Source organism: Schistocerca gregaria, chromosome 4 (assembly GCF_023897955.1).
Source record: "Schistocerca gregaria isolate iqSchGreg1 chromosome 4, iqSchGreg1.2, whole genome shotgun sequence".
NCBI classification, from domain to species: domain Eukaryota; kingdom Metazoa; phylum Arthropoda; class Insecta; order Orthoptera; family Acrididae; genus Schistocerca; species Schistocerca gregaria.
This window is the reverse complement of record NC_064923.1, coordinates 698,708,330-698,733,285: the sequence shown is the minus strand read 5'-3', so window position 1 is coordinate 698,733,285 and position 24,956 is coordinate 698,708,330. Positions and strand designations below refer to the sequence as shown.

General features: G+C 43.4%; 1 protein-coding gene across 2 annotated transcripts in view; it reads left to right on the top strand.

Annotated features, from left to right (window-relative positions):
* Positions 1-24,956, top strand: part of LOC126267489 (transcription initiation factor TFIID subunit 11-like) — a 44,928-nt gene that overhangs the window by 5,984 nt on the left and 13,988 nt on the right. The window contains exons 3-8 of one of the 2 annotated variants that reach the window (XM_049972774.1): positions 2,595-2,642; positions 6,180-6,242; positions 10,646-10,693; positions 15,518-15,574; positions 17,171-17,245; positions 22,317-22,364. In XM_049972774.1, the coding sequence (XP_049828731.1) occupies positions 2,595-2,642; positions 6,180-6,242; positions 10,646-10,693; positions 15,518-15,574; positions 17,171-17,245; positions 22,317-22,364 (339 nt within the window). The remainder of the gene's footprint in view (positions 1-2,594; positions 2,643-6,179; positions 6,243-10,645; positions 10,694-15,517; positions 15,575-17,170; positions 17,246-22,316; positions 22,365-24,956) is intronic. The other variant, XM_049972775.1, reaches the window with a different exon arrangement.

Here is a 24,956-nt window from a genome sequence, read left to right as displayed (position 1 = left end):
TGAATTCCTAAGGGACCAAACTGCTGAGGTCATCGGTCCCTAGATTTACACACTACCTACACTAACTTATGCTAAGAACAATATACACACCCATACCCGAGAGAGGACTCGAACCTCCAGCAGGAGGGGCCGCGCAATCTGTGATTTGGTGCCTCTAAACGGGCGGTCACTCTGCGCGGCAAGCTATTACAATAATTACATCAACTAAAAACGGGGTAAACGATGTTTCTCTGGAGATACATTTAACAAATGATGAGAAATAAGACGCATTTACAGTTTGAATCTAACATTTGATGATCATTTAATACCAGGCTGGCATTCTGCGTCATGTGTTCCTCGATTTCCGGTATTTTCATCTTTCTGCTGTTCTTGACAGAATGGTTTCTACGTCATATGAATGCTTTTGTGCTAAAATATGATGATCAAAGGTCCTTATTAATAGCCAGCTTCTCTCACGTTCACGTAGCCTAATTACCACAGCTCTGACCTTTGGTGATCATCTTTTATCAGAAAACCATTCATATGATGTAGAATGTGAAGTTTTACATTATGTCAAGAAAAGTAGAAAGGCGACCTTCTGGAAATACAGGAAATCAACAAAAACATGACAGAGAAAGTCAGCATAGAATTAGTTGGTCATACTCAGTTTCCATTTCCCCTGTGTTAAATTAAGGTTTCGTTACAGTTCAAAATATTCAATACGGGACTTAACTGCTAAGGTCATCAGTCCCTAAGCTTACACACTACTTAACCTAAATTATCCTAAGGACAAACACACACACACACCCATGCCCAAGGGAGGACTTCAACCTCCGACGGGACCAGCCGCACAGTCCATGACTGCAGCGCCTGAGACCGCTCGGCCAATCCCGCGCGTCCGTTACAGTACTGTATTCAAACTGTGAATTAATCTTATTCCTCATCATCTGTTAAACGTATCTGCACGAAAATCATTTTTAGTTAATGCAACTATTGTAATGCTTTCCTATGAAAGCAATCTGTCATTTTTGTATCTTTTGTACAGTCGTGGACAAAACGAGCGAGACCCCTCGCCTTTTCGTTATGCTGATCCGCACAGCTATAAAGTCTGCTGCACAGTATAACAGGCAAGGCGACGCAGTGCTGCCAACATACCATGCACAGGCGTGAAATTGACGAACTATTCTAAATTGTCAGACTGTTTTCAATCATATGTAAGACTATACGAGGGTTGGAACTTAAATAGTGGCAACTATTTATTCACAACCGATACAAAAGAGTTACATGTTTGCACCTGTTACTGTCCTTCAAAGCAGTCACCAGCGTTGTGTAGAACCCATTGCCGTTACTCGCTAATAACAGTATTTTGTTACTTCGATAAACATCCTGAATTATTGTCACATAAGCGGTGACATAAAGGTAGAAAATTCATATTTTAGAGTCCAGAAAGCTCTATGCAACATAAACTGCAGATCATTTTGCCATTTTCATTGCGAAATTGCCGGCTTATTCTTGTCTGAGGTAATAATAGAGGGCTGTTTGCCTGGGTTGTGTGCTAGCGTAGTGAAAGGTGTTTGCTATTGCAAGGGGGGTCTCGTTTGCTTTCGGTTCTAATCTTGATGGAGGCAGATAGACTGTCAATAAAGCAATTTTAAGAAATTCTCGCGCCCCCAATACGTTTTATTGCTACATTTATTCTGTACTGCCACCCTGTGGATATTAATATGAAACTCTTGTAGAATTTCATACTTGTTACTACCTTCCTTTTTCCGCTTCTGTGAATAATTGAATTGACTTTAGTGTGGCACTGAATGATTTTTAACCGAATTTCGTTATGAATCTTCACGTATTGCTAAATTTGCACACTTTCATGGTAGGTCAACAACGGTAATCCACTATGACTAGTCTAAAAGTTGATACAAACCGTTTCGCGGCCGAATGCGCAAAATATTTTGCTAATTCATAACGATCTGGGGTACTTTGTCTTACTAGAACAGTTATGTTATCTCGATAAGTTGAAATTCATTTTTATTAGTGCAGTCATACTAATTAGCGTTTCTTCTTTCATTTCTATCTTATATTTACGTGTTGTGTTGAACACACCAATCAGTATTAATATAGTCTTACACATGATTGAAAACAGTCTGACAAAGTTCGGATAGTGTTTCAATTTCACGCCTGTGCGTAGTATGTTGGTAGCACTTTGTCGCCTTGTCTGTTATGCTGTGTAGCAGACTTTAAAGCTGTGCAGACCAGCATAACGAAAAGGCGAGGGGTCTCGCTCGTTTTGTCCACGACTGTACAAAAAATATCTGTTTAAGTCGCACTTCATCTTTATCTGTGTTTGTGACAGTCATGTGTCACCCGAAGATGCCTGAGAAGCCGAAAGCCAGTTTACTGTCTCTCTTTATGGTCCTCAAATCTTAGTTTCAGATACCTGATGATGCTAGTAGCAGAAACGATGTAATAAATGGAAAAAGTTTTAATAACTTTCGAGGCGATTTTATTCACAAACTTTCCATCTCATTTGTGCTGGTGATACCGACCAGTATTGGCTGCTTTGTTTACGTGCCCTGTCGGCCTATGATGTGACAACCCTTCGTGTCGTGTTGCAGGCCGGCCGAGGCGAGTGCCCCACAGCTGACCGTAGCGGCACCGCCACAGTAAGTATGCACTCACTCTCTCATTTTACTTACCTTCTGTCAGTCAAAATTCTTCCTACTTATTTCCTGCTACTCTCCACCTCACTATGACTTCTACTAAAATTGAAATCATCCACTTCTCGTCCTATTATCAATGCAACGAAACGAAAGCACATCTTTGCTTCGGCCAGCACGTCTTAAACGTTTGCGAAGCATGCGTTCATGCTATGCGACGTCACTGACCACGCTCTTCGTGGAAAAACTGTTAATCGGCGCACCCGGATCAACACACTGCATTGCCGTATTTGTGAACATGGTTATTAATAAACGCCGCTAGCCTCGCTTTAATCCACGACATAAGGTTAAATAAAGTCCCTGGACAGTAGCAATCCGATCGCCCTCTGATAAATCCAAGTTCAAACCGCTAATTCTAACACACTATACATGTACCTTTCTCTGCTACAACTCGAACTGGCTCTCTGTAACTTTCTAGGCAACCTCAGCAAAAAGAGAAAGTCTTGTGGGTAATAGTACAACGATATGGTGATCGAAGGGTCATTCGAAAATCAAACATAAATTTCATGGAAAATAAAAAAAAAGATTTACTTTCATTCGATTGGGACATAAAGTCGCAGAATGTGCCTGCGATTATTTAGTGAATACTGTAAACGCCTTTTTCACCGCTTTTTGGTCTCTGACGACACACCACTTTCGGTTAAAACTTTTTTATACGCGCATTTCGGGGAAAGCCCATAGTCAGAATATCAGGTAAGAGAACTTAATACAAAGACCATGTAAAAAAATTTATCTATCGTAACTGAATACCAATGTTAAGATAGAAATCATTTAACACTACACTTTTTATTAAGTTCTTTTTATCTGTTCCGATGAAGGGCTACGCTCGAAACGTGTGAATAAATAAAATTATAACAATAAGTGGGCTATTGTTATTGTTGTGGTTGGCAGTTCTGTGTTACTAGAAGAGGCCGAAAGGCACGCGTTTTAGCTCACGCAGGCTGGCGTGAGGTCTGGAACAGGACAAGGAAATTAGAATTTAGAAAAAACGTACGTAGCTGGTGGAATACTTAACTTTAATTCATTTATGATGAACATCGCTCTTGACGGTACATAGTTCACAATATCAATAGTAACTGATAATGGAGCCTTCCTAGGTCGTAGCAAATGACGTAGCTGAAGGCTATGCTAAACTATCTTCTCGGCAAATGAGAACGTAAGTAGGCAGCGAACCATCGCTAGCAAAGTCGGCGAGTGCTAGGAAGTCTCTCTAGACCTGCCGTGTGGCGGCGCTCGGTCTGCAATCACTGATAGTGGCGACACGCGGGTCCGACGTATACTAACAGACCGCCACCGATTTAAGGGCTACCACATAGCAAGTGTGGTGTCTGGCGGTGACACCACAGTTATTAGCGGTAAAAAAGCTGTAGTATAATCATCTTCACTTTAATAAGCTTGATCATGTCCGTTTCTTCGAGTAGCACTTATTATTTGTTACTATCAGTTATTAGCTCCATGATCTGACGCAAGCTGTCACCGATCATTGACAGAGCTTGACCTAATTCAGTACCTACTGGACCCCAAGAGTCACAATCCTCCTTCTTAGAACAACGGAACGTAGTGACATCAGTTGAAAGACACTTGCATTTGAGAGGATAGCGGTTCATATCTCTGTCCGGAAAGTCAGATTTAGATTTCCCGTGCTTCCCCTACGTCGCTTAAGACAAATGCTGAGTTCCCTTAAAAAGGACGCTGTCGATTTCTTTCGCTGTTCTTACCTAATACTGGTCTGCTTTCTGTTTCTAAAGATACCGCCGTTGAGTGAGCCCGAAACGGCATTATCTTCCCTTCTCCCTTACGTGGAACTAAAAGCCCTTGCGCTAAAATGGTGAAGTATTAATTTCGTGCCTCGGTACATCTATAAAAAGACTCACTAGATCTGTCTTCACTCTACGCGAACGAGTTGCAGAGAGCAAGACCCGAAATTTGCTAAACATTTAGGATTATTCAGAAATCTGCGATGAAGCTGCTCACCAATAACAGTTCTCTTTGCGTCACAGCTATGATTCACGGAACATGCATGTAACTAACTATTATCACTTTTCCCTGGATATCAAACATCTCATTGCAGCTCTCATTCAAGCAGGCTGTGTCTTTACTCTTAACTGCCGTGAAAGTATCCTGTTTTTCTATGCTCATCTTTCCACTACTGCACACTTTTGCGTCTCACAAATATCATTCCAATTGCGAATCACATCTACATATATACTCCGCTAGCCACCAAGCGGTGTGTGGCGGAGGGCACAATTCGTACCAAAGTCATATCCCCCCCCGTTCCACCCCCGGATCGCGCGAGGGAAAAACGACTGTCTGAACGCCCCAGTACGAGCTCTAATTTCCCTTATCTTTGAAAGGTGATCATTCCACGATTTGAAAGTTGGTGGTAATAATATATGCTCTACGTCCTCCGTGAAGACCGGATTTCGGAATTTAGTGAGCAGCTCCTTCCGTTTAGCGGGCCGTGTGTTCCACTTCAAACTTTCTATGAGATTTGTAACGCTCTCGCGATGGCTAAATGTACCAGTCACGAATCTTGCCACTCTTCTTTGGACCTTCTCAGTCTCTTGAATCAGACCCAACTGGTGAGGGTCCCATACAGACGAACAATGCTCTGGACAAACTAACGTATTGTGAGCTATTTCCTTTGTTGAAGGACTGCCAGGATTCTACCAATAAACCGCTATCTAGAGTTCGCCTTGCGCTTTACTTGTGTAATCTGATCATTCCATTTGAGATCATTTCGAATCGTCACACCCAGATACTTGATGGATGTTACTGCTTCCAAAGACTGGGCATTTATTTTGTACTCGTACATTAATGGGGATTTTCGCCTAGTTATACGCAGTAGGTACACCACGCATTTGTTTTCTGCAAATCCACATTGATTTGCTCACAATTTTCGTGTGATACTACTTTCCTGTAGGCTACAACGTTAACTGTCAACGATGTAGCTGAAAACAAATTTCTTACTTATTTTATACGCCGAGAAACATTGTCATATAAGAAACGTATTGGTGTTCTGTTACCTTGCGTGTATAAGGAGTAATGTACGTACCTGCAATTGCGCAATTTGGATCACTCGCATGTAGGCTGTTCATTTGAAGTGTGAGCTATTCTTTTGGCGAGAAAACTTCATATGTATCCTGTTTTTCTCGGCACCGGAGGGAACCTTCTCCGAATGCTCATCGATGAAGTTTTCCGAAAATGATGTTCACATTTTTCAATTACAGTGTACCAGCATAAGCTAAATTCTGACATGCTCTACTGCAGCAGGAACTGCAAACATCTCGCAAATACTAACATTCCTGAAAACGTAACTGAATTGTAGATCGCAGAGTGTGCCATACATATCCATTGATAGAACCAAACTATCTACTTTTTCTTTCCCACACGACGCACTGAAAAAGGTTTCTGTTGTAATACGAAATAAATGTGCATACTTTCTGGCGTCAGTGGTCTAAAACAAGTAAATATTTTTTTCAGGACCGCGGGAAAGACACAGGAAAGCGACGAGTCGAAAGAAAGCGACGAGGACAAGAAGACGAGGTAAGATCTCTCACAGTCTCGTAGCTTTCTGTAGTTTATCTGATGGCGCCACACTGGGGAAGTGAAAGCAGCACAGAAAGAATACTGCACTATGTTATGAGTCTAGAGGTTGCACTGTACACTCAGACCGGGCGACGATTCTGAGCAGAGAGCAACTAGTACTTCGCTCCTGGTTAATACATCCGGTAGTTGCTTATTTCCTTAACGAACATTACGTTCAAGTGCATCTGGTACTTGGCTACTGATCAATACATCCCTTATTTACGTATTTCATTAACGGACATTACACTCAGACGTATACAAATGACACTTCGTTAAAAAAAGGCCAAAATGGAAACAGTCATCATCATAGACATTATCGATAGCAAGAACAGCAGCAGCAGTAGGAGGGGCAGCAGTCTTTTGAGTTCCACAAACCACTGCTGGATAAAAACTTCTACATTTCTTTAGCTATAAACATCCATGTTGCTTGTACATGTTGTATAATACCATTTACAACTTTCTATTATGTATTCGTCTCGGTCTATTATTATCTTCTGCAGCACAGAAAAAACTTTGGTGGTAAATCCTATCGATCGTTCTGTAGAATGTTATGAATCAACAGATCACTTATTCAGCACCTCCGACAGAAGTCAGCTTATATAGACTGATTTTTTCTAAATGCGGTCCAATTGCAGAAAAAAGTGCTTTCGAGGATAAGGAGCAAAAAACGTTAAATGGACACGTGGCCGGAAACGATTTCCGCGTTACGTGGACACGTGGCCGGCAACGATTTCCGAGAAAGGTAAACCCACCGTAAAGATGGAAAGAAAAGATCTTTGACATTAACCCCGTAATCAGCATCAGAAAAGTGACTCGCCAGCACGGGGTACGTCAGATGAACTTGTGGAACATACTCCACGAACAATATCCGTATCACTTAACAACGCGTGCGTGCCTTATTACAAACGCAACATGCCTGCTCAGCAACGCTTTTGTCGCTGGTTTATCACACGTGACACCACAGTGCTGGGATATCTGTCATGTATCCTTATCACGGAACAGGTTTACATGGGGCGCGCGCCGGCCAGAGTGGCCAAGCGGTTCTAGGCGCTACAGTCTGGAACCGTGTGACCGCTACGGTCGCAGGTTCGAATCCTGCCTCGGGCATGGATCTGTGTGATGTCCTTAGGTTAGTTAGGTTTAAGTAGACCTAAGTTCTAGGCGACTGATGACCTGAGTAGTTAAGTCCCATAGTGCTCAGAGCCATTTGAACCATTTTGAACGGGGCGCGCTGCGGACAGCCTCCTTGATGGCAGAGAAACATCAATACCGGCAGAGAAACATCAATACCGGTTCACATTCAATGCATGGGGGGGGGGGGGGGGGGGGGAATATCACAAACGACACATATCTGCACTTCCTGTTGATGATCCTGCTTTTCCTCCTAGAAGAAGTGCCTCTATTTGTGCGAAGTGTAATGTGGATACTACACGATGGAGCCCAGCTCACTGCCCTGTTGACTGCGAAGCTAAAACAATCGTACAGACAGAAGATTCACACTTGCCGGTGTGCTCTCATGAGTGTTTTCAGTCACTGAAACCTGCGCTGACAAAGACCTTTTATCCTTACCTTCAAATGGGTGTTCCTCCCTCAGGGACAGATTTCCTTTCTTGCTCTGTATCCTCTCACAAATCCTACTCTACAGTTTGTCATTTAGGAAAATAATCCTTTATTGACGGGCTATCAAGCTAACATTACATTTCAATACCGCAATTTCAGTACTTATAAGACCAGAAAAACTTAACTTGAAAATATTGCCGTTAATAGTCTCATTTTTCTTTTTATGAAAGATATGGAAAAGTAGTGCATCAGCTTCTTCCTCAGTCTCAAACTACAGTATTGTTGCTTATTTGCATGAGAGCAGCTGACGACGATGGTGACGATGACGATGACAGGAGAAAGAGGTGAGTGGTTGAGAGCCGCCCCTTACCTCATTAATTTATTCCTGTAAATCACTGTTAAGCACATAGTGGCTTGTGCTATTTATTGTGTCTTGTGTTAAAATACCTCACATGCCAGCTCACAGATTGGACGGGAACGAATAACCGTTTATTGTGTGTTCCTTCACGATTTCTCCGTGAAATTAATGCTTCATAAGCTTTTACAGCCGAGGTATCACTTTTCTGTTTAAACGATACTGCGACACATTTCCTATTTGTCTTCGTCAGGTGTCGAGTGCAGATTTCGTGGCTCGTAGGTGTGTCGTTCAAAGTCTGGTTGTACGAATTCTGCTATCGACGTCTGACGAAGAGAACTGGGGAAACCGTCAACAAATCGTCTAAAGATAAAAATAAGATCTAGGCTTTAAATGCAGAAATTTGTTAACCATCTGCTTATCGTGTCTGTACGAGTTGTTATTGGTATAATATTATTTACACACTGCCTGGTAAAGCGAAAGTACACGCTAAAGGATCGTTGATATCCACACGAATGACGCGTTTAGGCATTTTTGCGATGGGTCGTTTAATATTATGCATTTTATTTCAACTATCACTTATCTTTGATTGTTTTGGAAATGCTCATCCTTATGAGTGAAACTTCTGGCAGATTAAAGCGGTGTGCCGGACAGTTACTCGAACTCGAGACTTTTGCCTTTGCCGACCAGTACTCTACTAGTTGATTCCTTCCCACATCTCTTTTGTTACAGAGACCAGCAAGCCCTATGACCGAACACGCTGAGCTACAGTGCCAGCGCCTACTGAACCACTCAAGCACGACTCATGAAGCGTCCTCAAAGCTTTATTTCCACCTTCCAAAATTTATCTTTGAGAGTATTTGTCCTACCGTCCTTTTCGTACGCTCGATACGCAATGCTGATCACCAGTGTCGATTAGCTATCAAAGAATCAGTTTGGCGGATCTGACAACCTTTTCCCGTTCCTCAGCCGCTGCTTTGTGACCTAAAACATAAATCTCTCTGGAACTGAACCCCATACCTTCAGATTTATTATCTGACTACCCAGCCACAGAGGCTAGAAGTTTAATATTGGAAACCTAAGAGAACGAAATTTTCTATGACTGAACGCAAATCTAATATGTATCTGCATCAACAAACATACTACTCAATCCACCTTGAGGTGCGCGGTGGAGGACAGTAAGTTCGCCACTACAAGTTATCCCCTTTCCTGTCCCACTCGCAGACAGAACGATGGAAAAATAACTGTCTATGCGCCCTAATTTCTCTTATCTTACGTCCGTGGACCTAGCGCGAAATATATGTTGGCGACAGTAGGATCGTTCTGCAGTCAGCTTTACATGCCTGTCCTCTAAATTTTCTCAATACTGTTCCTCAAACAGACCGTTATCTTGAATTCCTGAGTCAGCTCCGCAACACTTGTATCGGTCTACGTGCAGATGCACAATATTATACGATGTAAGCCAAGTGAGACTTCTCTTCCTGATATAGTTATACACTGTTTGACATTGAAACTGGAAGACGATGAAGAATAGCTAATGTTGCAGTGTGTACAGTGTTGTAGGAAGGATACATTATTAATATCTACATCGTTTCATGACGCCATGCCAGATTTCATCAACGCAGTAGCTCCAGAGCGGTGGTGATCCAGTCTTTCGGAAACAAAACTAGGAAGGTCAAGGATTAACGTCCCGTTGACAGTGAGATCATTAGAGACGGAACACGAGCTGAGTTGTTTCAAGGATGGGAAAAAATAGGCCGTGCACTTTGAAAGAAACCACACCGGCATTTTCCTTGAGCGATTTAGGGAAATAACAGAAAACCTAAATGTGGATGGACGGACATGGATTTGAACAGTCATCCTCTCTCATGCGAATCCAGTGTGCTAACGACTGCGTCACCTCCATCGGTTCTCTCGGAAATTTACCAGAAGATGTTTTCAGTGAGTGAGTGATCGGGAGAACGTTTAGGATAGACCAGGAATCAAAAGCCATTGTATCGAAGTAAGTCAGGGCAGCATAGGTAATAAGGAGATCTTGCATTATCTTGCTGTAAGATAACTTCTCAGAGACATCAAACGTAGGACTTAGCCAGCAGCTTTAACACTTTAGAAGTTTAGCGGCTGCTGGCTGTGGGCTAAGCAATGTAGAGTTAGTCGTGTTCTGTACGCAGAGGCATCTGGTATTCTCACCGCAGGTGCTGGACCCATACGTCGATAACGAATGCAACCTGACAACGATCGCTCTCTTTAGAGCCCATAGCCACCCTCCTCCCCCCAACCCCCCCACTGACACCCACACACGGATACGTCCTTCTTTACGTCTGCCGTTAACACTATAATTCTTTCTTTTTTTCGGTAGTAGAAAATGTAATGTCAGATAGGGAGTAAGTAGGGCGCCACCTCCCTCCTCAGCCTCAATCTAAAGTATTGTTGCTTTTTTTTGCAGGAGAGCAGCGGGCGACGATGGTGATGATGACGATAACAGGAGAAAGAGGTGAGTGGTTGAAAGTCGCCCTGCATCTGCTTCTTAATCTGTTATCTGTAAATCACTGTTAAGCACGTATTGGATGGTGCTATTTATTGTATCGTATCTTAAAATGTCTTCCGCACCAGCTCACAGACTGAACGGGAATGAATAACTGCTTATCGTGTGCTCCTTCAAGATTTCTCGGCGGAATTAATGGTTTTCCAAGCTTTCACACCTTCCCTAGTTGTCTCCCTCAGGTGTCGAGTGTAGATTTCGTGGCTCGCAGCGTGTATTGTTCAAAGTTCGGTTGAACGAACTCTGTGCTTGAAATCCGACGAAGACGTCTGGGGAAGCCACAGACATATGGTGTAAAGACAATATTAGAACTAAGCTTCAAATCCACAAACAAGTAAATCAATTGCTTAGTGTGTCTGAGCCGTTTATTATTGGTATAATTTTTTCCACCCAGTGCCTACGAAATCAGAACGCACAGGTTAAAGAATACTCGTTGATGTAAACATGAATGGAACATTTATGAATTTTTACTATAGTTTCGCGTATTATTAAGTGTTTTATTCCAGTATCAACTAGCACTTATCATTGACTGTTTTGTGAATTACCATCTTTATGAGTATTTGTGCTTCTGTTCTTTTCATATATGGTTACCAATGCATCAGTGTTGTCTTTTCTTAGGAAATATTTTGAAACTGTACTGTAAGAGACTCGTCTAATAAAAAAAATATTACGCCAGTTTGTTCATAGGTGCTCTCTGCCTCCGCCAGTAAGTAAAACTTTTAAATGTATAGGGTGGCGATGCCACGGTGTTATATTGACCAACGTCGCCGCTACTGTTGCAAGTTGCCTTCATCAAGATGATGTGTTGACGGTAACCCAACCGTGCGTCTGCCACGCTTCCATTTTTGGTGGTCTTGGTGCACGCGAAGTTAATAATGACCCTACGAGATACGCAGTACTCCTCAAGCCGACCGATACGACCTTATATCGTACGAAAGTGTTTCACAGTTCGTATTGCGGGCTTCTAATGGTTGTAGGTGTGAATTCAGAAAAAGTTTCAATGAATAGCTCATGTCCAGAAACGTACCGTTTGGTTATAAACTAAGTTTGATGGAAGGATAACTTTTACATCGTTTCTTTCACGCTCTGCATACAAACTAAGACGTTGCCATCGTCACTCCTTGTTGTAATTATGACTCGACTTACGATTTTCGTCCGACTACAACAACGGCTGCGGCAATCTAGTTCGTTCGCCACTGAATGTGTTGACTGTGATGCTTCACCGACTCCGCGCACTCTCGATTTCCTTTCCCGCTCATTGGCTTGTTTAGTACTGGTTTATAGGGCAGTTTTGCTACGAGGACAGTCTGCTGAAAGAAATTATACACCAAGAGATTTTGACGAAAATGGAAATTTTCCACAACAAATTTTCGATAAACCGTGAAGAGTATCTACAAAATGAGAAAGAATAAACACACAGGTTCGAATCCTTGGCTTTTGTACCGGAGGTAAGAAGTCCTTTCTCAAAGACAACCTTCTTTTTTTTTGCCCCATCGAATACGGCGACGTTTCTTGGTATCGTAAAGAACAATTGGATCAGATGTTTGAAGGTTGCAGGATACCCTGCAAAGATGTCCTTTCATATATCGGGTGGGTTAAGCAAGTTATTCATGAGATGCGTGGAACGTCGACGTGTAAAAAGCTCTTATAGACCGATTCGGCTGTGAAAGAGAAGAAAGCGTAGGTACTCGTTTGGCCAAGAGTTTAATTAATCGCAATGACTGTTTCAGACTGGACAAAGAGTCGATCTGACCACTTTCTCCGCTCCTCAACCAGTAGCAAGAAGTGGATGTATCCCGCTTTGCCAACTCAAAAATATATTTGGGGCATAAAATCCTTGCCCACATGCACCATGGCAATGCGCAGTCCTTAGCGTCAAAGTTGGCGGACGTGCTTTCAGCGGATCAGTCGCTCGGTGGACCCGATGGCTAGTTTGAAAAACGCAGTGCTTTTCTGGACATGGTCCGAACTTCGAAAAATGGTTCAAATGGCTCTGAGCACTATGGGACTTAACATGTGGGATCATCACTCCACTAGAACTTAGAACTACTTAAACCTAACTATCCTAAGGACATTACACACATCCATGCCCGAGGCAGGACTCTAACCTGCGGCCGTAGCGGCTCCGAACTTCGAACTAACTTACTCAGCCTTTACGGTCTGACCAACAATTTAGCGTGAACGCCGAATCTTGGCACAGTTGAGCATTTTTCACACTAACAAATCGTTGCCACAAGTGAAACAAGTGACAGGTGAGCGGAATGGTAGAACTGACTAGGGACCGAATCACAGAACTTTGAAATTTAGAGCCTGACACCCAGTCACCGAAGCCAGAAGTTAAATATCGGAAATATAAGAGAAAGTAATTTTCTGTGACTGGACGCAATCTAAGCTACACCTACAGGGCTACTACAAATGATTGAAGCGATTTCGTAAATTCACTGTAGCTACATTTATTGACATATGGTCACGACACACTACAGACACGCAGAAAAACTCATAAAGTTTTGTTCGGCTGAAGCCGCACTTCAGGTTCTGCCGCCAGAGCGTTCGAGAGCGCAGTGAGACAAAATGGCGACAGGAGGCGAGAAAGCGTGCTTGAAATGCACTCACATCAGTCAGTCATAACAGTGCAACGACACTTCAGGGCGAAGTTCAACAAAGATCCACCAACTGCTAACTCCATTCGGCGATGGTATGCGCAGTTTAAAGCTTCTGGATGCCTTTGTAAGGGGAAATCAACGGGTCGGCCTGCAGTGAGCGAAGAAACGGTTAAACGCGTGCGGGTAAGTTTCACGGTTAGCCCGCGGAAGTCGACGAATAAAGCAAGCAGGGAGCTAAACGTACCACAGCCGACGGTTTAGAAAATCTTACGGAAAAGGCTAAAGCAGAAGCCTTACCGTTTACAATTGCTTCAAGCCCTGACACCCGATGACAAAGTCAAAGGTTTTGAATTTTCGGCGGGGTTGCAACAGCTCATGGAAGAGGATGGGTTCAGTGCGAAACTTGTTTTCAGTGATGAAGCAACATTTTTTTCTTAATGGTGAAGTGAACAGACACAATGTGCGAATCTGGGCGGTAGAGAATCCTCACCGCATTCGTGCAGCAAATTCGCAATACACTAATAGTTAACGTGTTTTGTGCAATCTCACGGTTTAAAGTTTACGGCCCCTTTTTCCTCTGCGAGAAAAACGTTACAGGACACGTGTATCTGGACGTGCTGGAAAATTGGCTCATGCCATAACTGGAGACCGACAGCGCCGACTTCATCTTTCAACAGGATGGTGCTCCACCGCACTTCCATCATGATGTTCGGCATTTCTTAAACAGGAGACTGGAAAACCCATGGATCGGTCGTGGTGGAGATCATGATCAGCAATTCATGTCATGGCCTCCACGCTCTCCCGACTTAACCCCATGTGATTACTTTCTGTGGCGTTATGTGAAAGAATCAGTGTTTAAACCTCCTCTGCAAGAAACGTGACAGAACTGCGAGCTCATAGATGGGGACATGCTGCGCCGAGTGTGGGAAAACCTTGATTATCGGCTTGATGTCTGCCGAATCACTAATGGGGCACATATAGAACATTTGTGAATGCCTAAAAAAACGTTTTGAGTTTTTGTATGTGTGTGCAAAGCATTGTGAAAATATCTCAAATAATGAAGTTATTGTAGAGCTGTGAAAACGCTTCAATCATTTGTAATAACCCTGTACATAAGTACTCCGCAACGGATCGTGCAGCCACCTCTTGATCCCTGAGTCAACAGATGGGGACGTTTGCAAGACAACAACCATCTGCACGAACAGTTCGACGACGTTAGCAGCAGCATGGGCAATCAACTCGGGAACCATGGCTGCGGTCTCCCTTGACGCTGCATCACAGACAGGAGCGCCTGCGATGGTGTACTCATCGACGAACCTGCGTGCACGAATGGCAAAACGTCATTTTTTCTGCTGAATCCAGGTTCTATTTGCAGCATCATGAAGGTCGCATCCGTCTTTGGCCACATTGTGGTGAACGGACATTGGAAGCGTGTATTCGTCATCGCCATACTGGCGTAACACCCGGCGTGATGGTATGGGGTGCCATTGGTTACACGCCACCTCTTGTTCGCATTGCCAGCACTTTGAACAGGGGACGTTACATTTCAGATGTGCTACGACCCTTGTCTCTACCCTTCATTCGATCCTTGAAACCCTACATTTCAGCGGGATAATGCATGACCGCATGTTGCAGTTCCTGTGCGGGCCTTTCTGTATACAGAAAATGTTCGACTGCTACCCTAGCCAGCACGTTCTCAAGATCTCTCACCAATTGAAAACGTCTGGTCAATGGTGGCCGAGCAACTGGCTCGTCACAAAACGTCAGTCACTACTCAACTGTGGGGTCGTGTTGAAGCTGCATGGGCAGCTGTACCTGTACACGCCACCCAAGCTCTGTTTGATTCAATGCCCAGGCGTACCAAGGCCTGAGGTGGTTGTTCTGGGTACTGATTTCTCATCAGGGTCCATGTACCCAAATTGCGTGAAAATGTAATCACATGTCAGTTCTAGTATAATATATTTGTCCAATGAATACCCGTTTATCATCTGGATTTCTTCTTGGTGTAGCAGTTTTAATGGCCAATAGTGTAAATTACTACGGAACATGTTATCCGTACGACTGTAGTGAAGCGGTATTTCCACTATATTTCACTGCACTGTCTTAATGGCGCGTAGCCATTGGGAGAGCGAGGCCTCTAATAATGTAGCACATGACTTTTTTGTGTTTACAGGGAGGCGGCTCCCGTGAAACCCGGCGACGATGACAACGACAGGAGGAAGAGGAGTTGGTAAGTAGGCCTGCGGCACGTGCGACTCGACAGTCCTCTGCTGCGCCCTTTCACAGGGGCCATTGTCTGAAACTGCGCGTCTGAAACATCTCTCTCGATAAGATAATAGTGCAAAAGCTTTATTACTCCTACTTTAATAAGGCCACATAAAGGGGAGATAGTGGATTCCACCCCCACTTTGGACATTGTCGGATGATTTGAACGTTTATAAATTTGTTGCTCATTGTCTTCCACAGATTTTATAAATTTTAGAAAAGACATTATGTGAAATCTTAAGATGCTGTTCAATTTATTCTTTACTGTGGGCGTGTTTTAAGTCAGAAACCTTTTTCCAGCACAAATTTTTGTTAACAGCTCTCTCTCTCTCTCTCTCTCTCTCTCTCTCTCTCTCTCTCTCTCTCTCTCTCTCTCCCAATCTCTCTCTCACACACACACACATACACACACATTCATTTTACATACATTACACATGATATTGTGGATATAAGTGCAGATATTTCTATTGGTGACTGAGGATGGTGTACTGAACAATATTACATCAGTACTTACGTCACTTACAGACTAATAATTACAGCTCTTACAAATCGTATGATTTTAGGTTGCTTAGTACCTCCAAGTACATGTGGCCAGAGCAAGCCCTTAACGCTAATTTACCCCTTGGCAGCAGGTCAGGTGCTGAAGTGTGGCTGCCTGTACGCAAAACAGATAGTCTATGCTGCCAGGTTTGGTCTACTTAGTGGTGCAGTTATGACCATACTGAAAACATCGGGTAGTAAATTATGTAGTGTGTTTGTGGGAAGACTGTTTAACACGGAGAAAAAACTACGAACCCACTGATGTCTGTATGTTGCAAGGTACCACATATAAAAATATCTGCACTTCTATCCGTTGCACCCTATACATATTTTGTCAAGAATATTATATTTGTAAGTTACGTTCAGTCATGCAGAAATAGATGCATCTGTGATAATTTGTGTAGGTTTTTCAGATGCTACTCTACTCCATTACATATAACTGCATCATCTGCAAAAATCATTAGTATCGTCTGCGGAGTTGTTAGTATGGAACGTGAATAGAAGGGTGCAGACACTTTCCACTGCGGCATGCCTTTAGTTGGGTGGGACGTTCGTGTTGACTATCACCTCCCCTACCGTTCATGCAGTAGGGTGTGACGACTGTTTTTGTCCAAACATTTGGCACAATTTCTTGTCCATCCGGCCCTGGAGTGCTGTTTTTCAAAGTCATTGCCAATAAAATCCTTATCACCCATCTGTGCAGTGGTGCGCTGTTTAAAGTAGTTACTGGACTCGATCGACCCAAGGGCCAGTCTCAGGTAGCACCTGAAGGAGACAGCGAAGCACGCTGTTGACATATCGTGCGAGAACGACGCGAACATCCGGCTGGATTCCCGAATATCCAAGATGTCAACAGATGGCCGGGAAAGCATGAAGAATTACAGGGTAGTAGTTCTTCCTTTGTAAAAGAGTATTTGAAAGAGGAGTTCTTGTCATTTGTTTCGTATCACGAAAACTGAAAAGAGGAGCGCTGCGACGCACGAAGTGGATCGCTGTGTAACGGCTGTCCGTCTCTCCACAGGTCGGCAGAGAGCGCCGAGGACCTCTCCGACTCCAGGGACATCGACGACAGTGACGAAGCTGGTGCCAGGAAGAGGTGAGTCCAGTCCGACAAGCTTCGCTCACCACACGCTGTATGTCACCCGGGCACAGCAAACGGTGACGAGGGTGAAGGCTGGGGAGCAAGCGGTAATGAATTACTTAAACTTCACCTTTGGGACTCCCACTGTCCACATACGTGATTATGAGTGATCGTTCCAACGATGTTTACAGAAGACACAAGTGTCATAACAGATATCTAGAGAAAAAAATCAACAGCGGAACGATGTTTCAAAATGTATACGAAGACAGTAACTTTGTTCTCGAAAGAACAGTTACTGTTGATGACCGTGCAGCTTTTCCCTGGAAAAAATGATGACTAACTGAAAACCTCAGCTGCTGACAGGTGTAGTTGATATTCCTAGATGCGGACAGCTGAAAATGTGTGCCCCGACCGGGACTCGAACCCGGGATCTCCTGATTACATGTTTAAAAACATTTACTAAAGTTTCTACCACTTAATTTCGAAAAGTAATAGCCCAATCTTCAATTATCTACAGCAAGTGCTTAAACATCAATGTTAAATAAAGGTCTTGGATAGGGGTCTAAGAAGGGGAGGCGATGACGTTGGGATCACTGATTTACTTCAAACTGCACGCCTTTAGTAGGCCATTAAAACAAAGGTAATGTGCAAATAGTAAGGTGCGCTACTCTGGGAATTACGAGATAATCGCAAGAGAAGTTTTGCACGTCTATTATGTAACTGTGCGTAGGTACAGAACATTAGAGTCAAGTGGTTAGCGTTTGAGCTTCACAAGACGAACGAGTACGAGGTGACCGTTCGCCTCCCACTCAAACTTTCAGTTTTGTACTACAAGTGTAAATTCTGTGATGTTAAAAAAATTGCACCTACACTATTCGTTCTGGCTACATTATCAGCCTCTCGCCGCTGTGCAGCTTAAAGGTACTTTACCAGACTGAATGTATAAGGGATTTAGCAAATCACGACAGGCATACATTTTTGGGGAAACTCTATCCATTTCTTCGTTTATTTGTTGATAGTTATAAATATGTTTGGTGTAGTAATTAAATTCAGTTATAAGGAGTAAGCGGTCAAATAACATGAAATTCATTGAAACTTTGTGCAAATGCAGGTAGTTTTTTAAATTATATTACCTCTCAAATGTCATGTAAATAAAAAAAACGTGACCAGTATGAAAAAATATAGATTGAAAATTAAGTTTGTGTAGGAGTCGAACCGTCTCCTGATACACTATTCGTTCTTGCTACATTACCAACGTCTCACTGATACATAGGTTAACTGTCAAATGGGGTCTACATCTGTATCTTTAGCTTGAAGTCTTACGAAGCTCGAACGCTAAGCACTTGACCACCATGAACTCTAACATTTGGCACCTTCGCACAGATACGTCAGTTACATAACAGACGCGTAAAACCGATCTTTCGATTTCTCGGAACTGTCGGAGTAGCGCCCCTTTCTAGTTACACGTTGTATTGTTTTAATGGCATATTAAAGGTGTGCAAAGTTTGAAGTTAATCTGTAATCTCGCATTGTACATTAATTACACCTTCCACAGATGATGGCTAGATCTCTGACGCAATAATGTGGAACCGTTTGCATCCTTTGTATACATGGTTTGCGTCTCTCGTTAGATACTGTCCATTTACAGACTAATAGAGAGCACAGGGGCTTAATTTTCCAGAAAGAGCATACTAATCTCTGCCACTATCCGGGATGCAGAAGAAACACGGATTTGCTGCGCCAGCTGTCAGAGCTTTTATCTGTTTGTCTAATACGGTGCACTGTTTATGACGGATTTCATTTTCGAATTAATCGACCACAAGTGAAAATGAATATGAACATATGAGGAGAAAATAACCATAGTTACCTTTACAAAAGGACATTCACATGAAAAGTGGAAAAATGTGCTACCAAAAATTTGCTTAACAAAAGACAAAATTGGAGGAAGACTGAGGGTAAATTTAAAAACATACTGAAAATTACCTTTACAACTCGTTCCGCACAGTAGACGAATGTTGCTATGCAAATTTTCAACATATGTATCTATTAATGGAATAAGATACTTACTGCTGTTCTTAAGCTACTGCTTTTCTCACTGTTGTACGTACCCATTAAGATTATCGCAGCACCCACACGTGTAAATTAATAGACTATAAACTGTTTTTCCACATAATAACGTTACAGTATGTGAGTAACTTGCAGGTCTTGTAACTGTCAAATCACACTGCTGACGAGTATTCCAAGGTTGTGCACTGGTTATAATAGCGACATAACTACGAGATCATCGGGCGTTTTTCCTGGTCCATTAGTAAAATACACTCCTGGAAATGGAAAAAAGAACACATTGACACCGGTGTGTCAGACCCACCATACTTGCTCCGGACACTGCGAGAGGGCTGTACAAGCAATGATCACACGCACGGCACAGCGGACACACCAGGAACCGCGGTGTTCGCCGTCGAATGGCGCTAGCTGCGCAGCATTTGTGCACCGCCGCCGTCAGTGTCAGCCAGTTTGCCGTGGCATACGGAGCTCCATCGCAGTCTTTAACACTGGTAGCATGCCGTGACAGCGTGGACGTGAACCGTATGTGCAGTTGACGGACTTTGAGCGAGGGCGTATAGTGGGCATGCGGGAGGCCGGGTGGACGTACCGCCGAATTGCTCAACACGTGGGGCGTGAGGTCTCCACAGTACATCGATGTTGTCGCCAGTGGTCGGCGGAAGGTGCACGTGCCCGTCGACCTGGGACCGGACCGCAGCGACGCACGCATGCACGCCAAGACCGTAGGATCCTACTCAGTGCCGTAGGGGACCGCACCGCCACTTCCCAGCAAATTAGGGACACTGTTGCTCCTGGGGTATCGGCGAGGACCATTCGCAACCGTCTCCATGAAGCTGGGCTACGGTCCCGCACACCGTTAGGCCGTCTTCCGCTCACGCCCCAACATCGTGCAGACCGCCTCCAGTGGTGTCGCGACAGGCGTGAATGGAGGGACGAATGGAGACGTGTCGTCTTCAGCGATGAGAGTCGCTTCTGCCTTGGTGCCAATGATGGACGTATGCGTGTTTGGCGCCGTGCAGGTGAGCGCCACAATCAGGACTGTATACGACCGAGGCACACAGGGCCAACACCCGGCATCTTGGTGTGGGGAGCGATCTCCTACACTGGCCGTACACCTCTGGTGATCGTCGAGGGGACACTGAATAGTGCACGGTACATCCAAACCGTCATCGAACCCATCGTTCTACCATTCCTAGACCGGCAAGGGAACTTGCTGCTCCAACAGGACAATGCACGTCCGCATGTATCCCGTGCCACCCAACGTGCTGTAGAAGGTGTAAGTCAACTACCCTGGCCAGCAAGATCTTCGGATCTGTCCCCCATTGCGCATGTTTGGGGCTGGATGAAGCGTCGTCTCACGCGGTCTGCACGTCCAGCACGAACGCTGGTCCAACTGAGGCGCCAGGTGGAAATGGCATGGCAAGCCGTTCCACAGGACTACATCCAGCATCTCTACGATCGTCTCCATGGGAGAATAGCAGCCTGCATTGCTGCGAAAGGTGGATATACACTGTACTAGTGCCGACATTGAGCATGCTCTGTTGCCTGTGTCTATGTGCCTGTGGTTCTGTCAGTGTGATCATGTGATGTATCTGACCCCAGGAATGTGTCAATAAAGTTTCCCCTTCCTGGGACAATGAATTCACGGTGTTCTTATTTCAATTTCCAGGAGTGTAGATCCTAGAAAGAGATTTAGGAATGTCTTTCCAAAACAGTTTATTACTGTTGGTAATTTTCAGTATAAATCCGTAAAGTGCCATAGGTCTCGTGTCAAATTGTGCTCATTAGTTAGCAATTCTACTCCACTATACAAAAGATAGAAGGAAAAAGAGGCACAAAAAATCTGATTTCGCGTAATTAATGCTTATATTTGCGTAAGTGGAGCAGACTTACTTAGCAGTAAATGTGATTCAAATTCATTACACAAAAATGAACTTTCTTCGAAGTATGCTAGCGCATCAAGTTAGATGTTTCTAAACACATTTGGTCTTAATTGTCTTATAAGTTTTCTTTTTTGTTACTATATTCAAACTTACTTGTTTGAGAGATGTAAAGAATGACTTTTGCACTGTTTTCATAACAATCGCTGAAACTTTACAAACTTTCTCATTCTCCACTTTTAAAATCTGTTCACTTAAATTTTTGCCTGAAGATGACGAGCAGCAAAATCGTCGAAACGTTGCAACAACACGACGCTACTACTTGATTGATACTCCTAGAATGTCTCACCATCAAATATATACACTGCGTGGTCTCGGAATCTGTGGGCCTGATTCGGAAATTATATTGTGGCTCAGAGGAAAATTAATGACAGAAGTAACATTTTGTCCATTATGCAAAATACTTCCCAGTTTGGACGACTGATGTTGAAACGAGTGCAGTTCGGAAGGTGCTGAACGACTGCCTTAAAACCAACGAAACTGCAGATTGCATTGCCATTAGTTTATCATTTTGAGTCCAGTTGTAGCTGTTTTTTAAATAGTTTCTATATTTACAGCTTGAGCGTTTTTTTAATATGACTGCGTCAGAGCTACATTGTACCCCTACAGCACTGTCGATAGAAATTTGTGTGTCCTGTACATATTTTGCCATATTTTGGAGCATTATGACGACTCATTAAAGATATACAAAGTAGCCATCACGTACGAAAAAAAAAAAAAAAAACGAGAACTAAATGAGCTGGAAACGAATGATCCAAATGCTGATAACTCTGTAGCAATGTAGAGTTAGTTGTGTTCTGTACCCAGAGGCATCTGGTATTCTCACCGCAGTTGCTGGACCCATACGTCGATAACAAATGCAACCTGACAACGATCGTTCTCTTTAGAGCCCATAGCCACCCTCCTCCCCCCAACCCCCCCACTGACACCCACACACGGATACGTCCTTCTTTACGTCTGCCGTTAACACTATAATTCTTTTTTTTTTTCGGTAGTAGAAAGTGTAATGTCAGATAGGGAGTAAGTAGGGCGCCACCTCCCTCCTCAGCCTCAATCTAAAGTATTGTTGCTTTTTTTTGCAGGAGAGCAGCGGGCGATGATGGTGATGATGACGATGACAGGAGAAAGAGGTGAGTGGTTTAAAGTCGCCCTGCATCTGCTTCTTAATCTGTCATCTGTAAATCACTGTTAAGCACGAATTGGATGGTGCTATTTATTGTATGGTATCTTAAAATTTCCTCCGCACCACCTCACAGACTGAACGGGAATGAATAATTGCTTATCGTGTGCTCCTTCAAGATTTCTCGGCGGAATTAATGGTTTTCCAAGCTTTCACACCTTCCCTAGTTGTCTCCCTCAGGTGTCGAGTGTAGATTTCGTGGCTCGCAGCGTGTATCGTTCAAAGTTCGGTTGAACGAACTCTGTGCTTGAAATCCAACGAAGACGTCTGGGGAAGCCACAGACATATGGTGTAGAGACAATATTAGAACTAAGCTTCAAATCCACAAACAAGTAAATCAATTGCTTAGTGTGTCTGAGCCGTTTATTATTGGTATAATTTTTTCACCCAGTGCCTACGAAAGCAGAAAGCACAGGTTAAAGAATACTCGTTGATGTAAACATGAATGGAACATTTATGAATTTTTACTATAGTTTCGCGTATTATTAAATGTTTTATTCCAGTATCAACTATCACTTATCATTGACTGTTTTGTGAATTACCATCTTTATGAGTATTTGTGCTTCTGTTCTTTTCATATATGGTTACCAATGCATCGGTTTTGTCTTTTCTTGGGAAATATTTTGAAACTGTACTGTAAGAGACTCGTCTAATAAAAAAAATATTACGCCAGTTTGTTCATAGGTGCTCTCTGCCTCCGCCAGTAAGTAAATCTTTTAAATGTTTAGGATGGCGATGATACGGTATTATATTGACCAACGTCGCCGCTACAGTTGCAAGTTGCCTTCATCAAGATGATGTGTTAACGGTAACCCACCCGTGCGTCTGCCACGCTTCCATTTTTGGTTGTCTTGGTGCACGCGAAGTTAATAATGACCCTACGAGATACGCAGTACTCCTCAACCCGTCCGGTACGACCTTATATCGTACGGAAGTGTTTCACAGTTCGTATTATGGGCTTCTAATGGTTGTAGGTGTGACTTCAGAAAAAGTTTCAATGAATAGCTCATGTCCAGAAACGTACCGTTTGGTTATAAACAAAGTTTGATGGAAGGATAACTTTTAAATCCTTTCTTTCACGCTATGCACACAAACTAAGATGGTGCCGTCGTCACTCGTTGTTGTAATTATGACACGACTTACGATTTTCGTCCGACTACAACAACGGCTGCGGCAATCTAGTTCGTTCGCCACTGAATGTGTTGACTGTGATGCTCCACCGACTCCTCGCACTCTCGATTTCCTTCCCGCCCATTTGCTTGTTTAGTATTGGTTTATAGGGCAGCATTGCTACGAGGACAGTCTGCTGAAAGAAATTATACGCCAAGAGATTTTGACGAAAATGGAAATTTTCCACAACAAATTTTCAATGAAACGTGAAATATATCTACAAAATGGGAGAGATTAAACGCACAGGTTCAAATGGTTCAAATGGCTCTGAGCACTTTGGGACTCAACTGCTGTGGTTATTAGTCCCCTAGAACTTAGAACTACTTAAACCTAACTAACCTAAGGACATCACACACATCCACGCCCGAGGCAGGATTCGAACCTGCGGCCGTAGCGGCTCTGAACTTCGAACTAACTTACTCAGCTTTTACGGTCGAACCCACAATTTAGCGTGAACGCCGAATCTTGGCACAGTTGAGCATTTTTCATACTAACAAATCGTTGCCACAAGTGAAACAAGTGACATGTGAGAGGAAATGGTAGAACTGACTAGGGACCGGACCACAGAACTTTGAAATTTAGAGCCTGACACCCAGTCACCGAAGCCAGAAGTTAAATATCGGAAATATAAGAGAAAGTAAATTTCTGTGACTGGACGGAATCTAAACTACACCTACTACAAAAATACTCCGCAAGCCAAGGTACTGTGCGTGGCGAAAAGTACATTGTACCACTACTAGTCTTTCCCCTTCCTGTTCCACTCGCAAATAGAATTGGGGAAAAACAGCTGTCTGCATGCCTGCGTACGAGCCATAATTTCCCTTGTTTTATGTTCGTGGTCCTACCAAGTAATGTACTTTGACGCCACTAGGACCGTTCTGCAGTCAGGTTCAAATTTCGGCTATTTACATTTTTTTCAGTAGCGTTCATCCCGCGATTTGGGTTCCTTAAGCATCTCTGTGATCTTGTATCGGTCACAGACAACCATCATTCAGTACCGTCTAGGAACCCTCTGTGCAGTCTTCCCGTGCGGAATGTAGGTAGCGTTTTTGCGGCTACACTGGAAACCTAATTATCTGCATATCCAAGCGTGTAGTACACTTCCCGCCAATTAGACATTTGTTGCGTGTCACTTTTATGATGTTGCAATTTCAATGGCCAGCGATGAATAAGGAAAAGCGAATCTTGATAAAGGTTTGCGACATGTTCTACCGGTATATGTGGAGGAGTTCTTACCGCGAAGGTTACTCCTACTATACTATTGGCCATTAAAATTGCTACACCACGAAGTCGCGAAGTTTAATCGATTGGAAGGAGATGCTGTGATATGCTTTTCAGAGCATTCACACAAAGTTGGCGCCGGTGGCGACAT